The sequence below is a fragment of the Coffea eugenioides genome, unplaced genomic scaffold (assembly GCF_003713205.1).
Source record: "Coffea eugenioides isolate CCC68of unplaced genomic scaffold, Ceug_1.0 ScVebR1_2459;HRSCAF=3489, whole genome shotgun sequence".
NCBI classification, from domain to species: Eukaryota; Viridiplantae; Streptophyta; class Magnoliopsida; order Gentianales; family Rubiaceae; genus Coffea; species Coffea eugenioides.
In genome coordinates, this window is record NW_020862948.1 from 1 (window position 1) to 7,158 (window position 7,158).

General features: G+C 33.0%; 1 protein-coding gene across 1 annotated transcript; it reads left to right on the forward strand.

The window, feature by feature from the left end:
* The first annotated feature begins 3,075 nt into the window (after window positions 1–3,075).
* Window positions 3,076–5,152, forward strand: LOC113756728 (probable indole-3-acetic acid-amido synthetase GH3.1). Its single transcript, XM_027300284.1, has 3 exons — window positions 3,076–3,356; window positions 3,536–3,640; window positions 3,763–5,152. The coding sequence occupies exons 1-3, from the start codon at window positions 3,076–3,078 to the stop codon at window positions 5,150–5,152; spliced, it is 1,776 nt and encodes a 591-aa protein (XP_027156085.1).
* The last annotated feature ends 2,006 nt before the right edge of the window (window positions 5,153–7,158 follow it).

Here is a 7,158-nt window from a genome sequence, read left to right on the forward strand (position 1 = left end):
TCGGACTCTTAATCTCTTTGCTTGTCTTCTGATCAAGTCTCTTTACATCAGTTGCTTAATCGTTTCCATTGTTTTTTTTCGATTTTTCTTGGAGTGAATTGCCAAAAAGGTTACTAAACTATTAAGTAAGACACAAGTCAGTCACTAAACTTTTTTTGTGGCCACAAATATCACTAAACTGGCAAAAACGGGTCAATAAGGTAATTTTGTCAAATTATACTCTTAAAACAGCCCCTTGCCAAAGGTCATTTTGTCAAAAAAGGTCATTGATTTTTAATGATTTACCGGTTGTTTTATCAGTAGAATTTGACAAAATAATTTTGATGGTTAGTTTTTACCAGTTTAACGATCTTTATGACTGCAAAAATTAAAAAGTTTGATAACTGATCCATGCCATACTTATTAGTTTAATACTTATTAGTTTAATGACTTTTTAATCATTCGCTCTTTTCTTGTGATCATTCCATCTTTCATGACTGGCTTCCTTCTTCTATGCCTTTTAAAGCTGTGGGGTAAGAGTTTAATGCCCCGAGAGCCGTTTCATAAGATTGGGCACTGTTGGGTGTACAGCTAGTTGGACCATCCCCTGTTTTAAAATTTGAACCGGATAACGATTCAGACAAGTTTAACGGTTAAGGGTTAAAGGGTTTTGACTGGTCATATCAATACAAAAAACTAGATTATGTCAATAATAGATTTTACTTTAAATCAAATTTCCATGTAAAATAACTAAAAGAACGTTAAAATCAAGAAATATATATTTATAAAATGTTTGATGCTTCAAGCTATTTAACAAGAAAATACAACCAATAAATTAATCAAGTAGCAATTATACAATTTGATTTATACTCTATAAGTTTAGAATTAAGTTTTGGGGCATATTTCAAGAACAAACTACAATTTATGACTGTCATATTGAGTTATAAAATATTTCTCAGCGTATTAACAGTTTTCAAAAAGTCTAAGAGTCAAACCAGAAAATTAGAAAAACCTTGTAACCCGTACTACTTTTCCTACTATTTCTTCTCCCACGAAGCCAGCCACTCTTAGTCTTCTCCTGGTTTGAATTTTCTCCTTCTAGTTTTAGCCTGATGCTTCACGTAACCAACCACTCTTACTCGTCTCCTGGTTGTATACTATCCTGAAAGAAAGATGAATTGGGGACTAAACTGAAAGAAAGATGAATTGGGGACTAAGGGTCTGTTTGATAACATAAAAAAGTGTTGAAACTGAATCTTTTCAAACATTCAAATGTTTTGAGCGTTTGATAAATGAAAATCTATCTATTGAACTTGTTAAGCAGTGTTGAACTTGTATATATTTTTTTCAACACAAGAATCCTAATTGAATGCTTAATTTTGATAAGAATCAATAGAATTACTTCAACTACCTTATCTTATCTACCAAATCTACCATTGTTAGTTAATTATATTCAAAATTCTTACCTAATTAAATAACCTGATATTCTCTATCTAACGATTTTTTGTTCCTTTTTTCTCCCTTTTTAATGATTTTCACATCTTCTCCATACTTTTCATAAAATATATTTCATCTTTTATATTAATTTGATTTAAAAATAAATATTATCATTTTCATACCTAATAATTTTAAGTTAATTAAATCATAGGTTCTATTTCTTTTTTGAATGAAAAGATATAAGGGCAAAATTATCAAATTAAACTTATTAAGCATTCAGTTATAAATATTTATTAAACAGTATAAATATATTTAACATTAAAATTTAGACATTCATATATTTCTTTTCAGTGCTTAAAATTCAGCAAATTAATTATTTCAATATTCAAATTTCAGAATTCAGGCTTCAGAATTTAGATTCAGCTTTTATCAAATGGAACCTAAGAAAGAGAGATTAAATTGGTATTTGCAATAATGTGGGCAGTCTTGCCGCTGTTTCCTTTTTCTATTTTTTCTTTAATATTGCACCCTCAAATTTGATAATGGATTGATACTGCCTAATTTGGTCTATAATGCGATTACCTAGTTTTGGATTTTTTTTTCATGGTGATAAATACTTATAAGCATACCAAACATCATATATGTGTATCAACAACACTAGTTATACCCACCAAGGTTGGTAAAACTCATCAACCAGACAGATGGTTTTTTGGTAAAACTCATCAACCAGACAGATGGTTTTACATTTTACTAGAATAGGTTTAGTCTTTAAATTAATAATTTTGCCTTGGTTAGTCTCTAAATTGTCGATTTTTAACCAATTTGATTCTTTTAATCCATTGAATGAGTATCTGGTGATTTCTTTATTATTTGTGTAAACATGTAATCATGTTCAATTCTGAAAAATATTGAAAAGTTCACAGAATGGATTGAACCAATTAAATAAGGATTAGTTACATATGAACCCCTATAATTTTGTATAATGCCAGATGAGCTCCTAAGATTTCAAAATAGCATATAACCCCCTGTTATTTAATGAAAAGTGAAAATGAACGAAATGTATAACCAGTTATGACTATTAGACTACATGCACTCTAAAAATCTATGTGATAAAATAATAATATCGAGTTAATTCTCTTATTATTTTCATAAATATCCACTTTATCCGCTGTAATTTTTACTTTTATCCACATAAACCCTCTATAGTTTTGTACAAGTGGTTAAGTTGTTGTTTGATTTCGTATTTAAGTAAGTGCACTAATGGCATTTCAGTAAATGACATTGCATAGGCTATTTCCCATTAAATTTACAATTTACATGAAACCAGAGAGGAATGGAAGTTATTAGTAATTTACCCATTCAATAATGAAGAACCCGAGTGAGAAACGCGTTTTTTCTTTTCTTTGTTTTGGAGGTTGCATAACTTGCATTTTGGGTTTGGGTATTGGGACCACTTTACAAATTAAGGTTGACAAGCTAACAAAATTTTCGTCCAAAATGTCTAACAGTTTAATTCGATCACTCAGGTTTGATTGCACATTTCTCTCTCTCTCTCTCTGTATATATATATATATATACACACACACACACACATGTATATCCCTAAACTACATCTACATCCCATAATCCCTCCTTTTCTTTAACATTCTTCAAGTCATAATGGAAACTAATTGGAATACGGAGGCTCTAGAGTTCATTGAAGAGGTGACCAAAAATGCTGGTCAAGTCCAGAAGATGGTCTTGGCAGATATACTAAAACAGAATGCTGAAACTGAGTATCTACAACGATTCAATCTTGATGGTGCAACTGACACTAAGACATTTACATCCAAAGTTCCATGTATTACTTACGAGGATATTCGGCCTGAAATTCAGCGTATGGAAAACGGTGATCGTTCCGCCATCTTGACAGCTCTACCTGTTTCTGAATTTTTGCTCAGGTGAATTTTGTTACCTATATACACCATAGGTTCTTCAAGAATTTTTTTTTCACTGTTTGATATGCAAACCAGTTTCCTTAAAAGACTGCTAGTAAATAATTTTTTCATATTTGATTAGTTAAAGTTAAGCACCTTCTTGAATTTTTTTGTACTTAGCCACAAATTTTTAACTTTTTCAGCTCTGGGACGACGACATCAGGTAAAAGAAAACTGATCCCTATGCCCGAAGAAGAATGGAATCGTCGTCAGGTTCTATCAAGTCTTCAGATGCCAGTCATGAACACGTAAGACAAATTAATCCATTAAAGTCATGTATAGAAATGCCAGTCATGTATATATGTATGTATGCATGCATGTGTATATATATATATATATGTATGTATTTATTTATTCCTCCATAAGACAGCTATGTTCCAGATTTGAACAAGGGAAAAGGGCTGTATTTCTACTTTTCATGGCCAGAGACAAGGACCCCAGGAGGACATATGACACTAACAGCCCTTGCTAAATACTACAGAAGTGAACACTACAAGAACCAAAGACGTGATCCCTACACCCAATACACAAGCCCCTATGAAAGTGTCCTGTGCACAGATTATGTCCAAAGCATGTATGTCCAATTGCTGTGTGGGCTCTATCAACGCAAACAAATCAACCGGGTTGGTGCTTCTTTGGCTTCAGCACTACTCCGAGTCATTAAGTTTTTTGAACTCAATTGGCAAGATTTGGTTCATGACATTAGAGTTGGATCACTCAATCCCAAAATAACTTACGAGCCACTTCGAGAATGCATGGCTCGAATCATGAAATCCGATCCAGAACTTGCAGATTTTTTAACCAGTGAGTGCTCTGGAGAGAATTGGGAAGGAATTATTCAAAGAATTTGGCCTAATGCAAAGTATCTCGAAACTTTAATCACTGGTTCAATGATCCAATATGCTACCTCCCTCGATTATTATAGCGGCGGGCTACCCATTTCAACTGCCAAGTATGCATCCTCTGAGTGTTGCTTCGGAATTAACCTCAATCCCATATCCAAACCCGAAGACGTGTCATTTACTTTCATGCCAAACTTAGCCTATTTCGAATTTATACCGCAGGAACATCATTCTTCCAAGATGGATATCGGTAATAGTACTGTTACAACTCCTGACCTTATTGATCTTGTGGATGTAGAAGTTGGCAAGGACTATGAAGTCGTGATTACTACATATGCCGGATTGTACAGGTATCAAATGGGCGATATACTTAGAGTAACAGGATTTCACAATTCGGCACCAAAATTCAAGTTCTTGAGGAGGAAAGGTGTGCTATTGAGCATTGAAGGGGATAAAACAGATGAGGTTGAGTTACAAATGGCTATGGATAATGCATCCCAAATTCTCCAAGCATACAATGTAAGCTTGGTTGATTATACGAGTCATGCAAGTAAAAAGATAGCTCCAGGGCATTATGTTATATATTGGGAGTTGTCAGTTAAGGACTCGGACAAGAATGTACAAAGTGATGAGGCTATCAGCCGTTGCTGCCAAACAATTGAGAACTCATTCAGCTTAATATACAAACAATATCGAGTACACGGAGCAATTGCACCACTGGAAATTCGTGTGTTAAAGAATGGTACATTTCAGGATCTTGTGGAGTTTGCTGTCTCTAGAGGGGCTTCTATTGGTCAATATAAGGTGCCTAGATGTGTAGAAACTGGACCAGTCTTGGAGTTTCTTGATTCGAGAGTAATTTCCAGTCATTTCAGCCCATGTCTGCCTTCTCTGGCTTCAGAAGAATCTGAAGAGTGACTCGTGGATATTAGAAAAAATATGTAGCATTTCTTATTGTTTCTTTACTGTCAAAGTGTACTATTTTGGAGCTATTAATCCTAATATCATGGGTGACCTTCCTAGTTACTAGATCAACCTGCTATAATAATTTCATAAACACCTAGAGAAGAGAATAATACTGGTGTCAACTCACTTTTCCTTGCTTAAAATTACAAGGAACCAAGTGCCTGAATTTGTTGTGTAGACTTGTCATGGCTTTTATTAACATCTCTTCTTGAAATGATTCTGCGTAGACATGATATTCTATTCACAAATTGTAAGGTGGGATTGAAATTCAAATCATGTACCTACAATTGAAGGATGTCTCTAATGTTCATTATAAGTTTAATGTGCTTATGATGTTAATATTCATTCCACTTTATTAATTTGACAATTTATCCTACGGCATGTGTGAGTTTTGTGTCATGTATACTATTCTTAACGGTTAAGCCTAAAGAGAAAACATTGGGTGCTGTCCATTGGTGATCAGACCTAAGTTTATTTTATGTCCAAAGTTTAGGTTCTAGGTTTGACTTTGCTAGCTTTTATTAGAAGACTACACCAGTCGGCCATTCTCTTTCAAAGTTAGTTGATTAAAAAAGATGATTAGACAGCCAGCGAAAGTTTCAAGAATCAGAATCACCTCTTACGATATTTGGTGCTAATTAAACTTCAGTTTTGATTCTCATAGCAAGAGTGGTTGAAAGTAGGGATTTTCTGAGTGTAAGTTTGTAATTCTTTCTCATAAAATAAAATGCTAAAATTTTTCCATACAACTTTTGCTAAAACTCAACAGAGGTCAGAGAATTTTCAATAAATGTTAAGCTAACGTATTAATTGCCACCAACTTGAATAAATTTTCTCTTTTGCTCCTTTGTTAGCTGACCAAGTCACGTTGTTATTATTTTTTCATTTTTGGTACAACATCCAAGCCAATTTCAAATTTGTTAAATAGGGGACGGGAAATAAATTATTTAAACCTTTTTCTACTAAAATTGTTTTAATCCTTAATTTACATTTTAGCTAAGTTAGGCCCTATTTGATAACTCAATTCAGCACTTGAATTGAATGGATTTAAATTTTAATATGTTTAGACACGTTTGATAATCAAAAATTGAAAATCCGAGTTAATTAAACGGTACTGAATTTCATAGGCAAAACTTGTTTCAAAAAATAAGCGATAAACTATTTATTTATTACTGAATCTAATATATACTTAAATGTATCTAATTTTATACTTAACAATTCAGTAATTTAATGGATTCAAACTTTAAATTTCAGTTTTCGAGTTTTAGTTTTATCAAACGCACATCTTGGAACTATCATTTTTAATTGATTTAGTCCTTTTAACCAAAATACATCAAAATTGAATTCTTTTTTACCAACAACAACCTTCAACTTATAAACTATCCTCATCACTTACTCAACGATTAAGTCTTTTATAATCAATAACTAATACAAAAGGAACAGAAGCACTGTGGCGCCCCAACCACCCCACCTCCCCTTGGGAAGGGGGTAGCAGAACACTTGTCTGGGTCTCGCCAAGACTCAATTTGCAAACTTAATAGAAGTAAATATTACTTCAAAGTTTCAACAAGGTAAACTCTTACAGCCTTAGAATAGCAAATACAAACCTTTACATGTACAAAAGTTGCCTACCCATAAGAAGTTAGATCAACTTAATACTCAAAATAGCTCCAGAAGCATTCAACTACCAAAAAATATCTACACAGCTCCAACTCCCAAGTAAACTCCTGCACTTCCGGCGTATACCTTACACAAAATTTTGCAGAAAACATTTCAAAAGGACAGTGAGCTAAAGGCTCAGTGAGGCCATGATGTGTGTGAGCATGGTTTCATAAATAATTTTCAAACTCAAAGATTAGTATTATTAAAAAAAAATAACTGTATGTATTCTCAATACTACTATGTGTAGTATTATGGTAAGTTTTTACAAAAAATGAACACCCATAATTCACATAGTA

Excerpts from the sequence above, each read along its gene's own strand:
- LOC113756728 (XM_027300284.1), top strand. The coding sequence starts at position 3,076 with ATGGAAACTAATTGGAATACGGAGGCTCTAGAGTTCATTGAAGAGGTG. Across the intron at positions 3,357-3,535 it reads GTTTCTGAATTTTTGCTCAG|CTCTGGGACGACGACATCAG; the intron begins GTGAATTTTGTT and ends TAACTTTTTCAG. Across the intron at positions 3,641-3,762 it reads CAGATGCCAGTCATGAACAC|CTATGTTCCAGATTTGAACA; the intron begins GTAAGACAAATT and ends TCCATAAGACAG.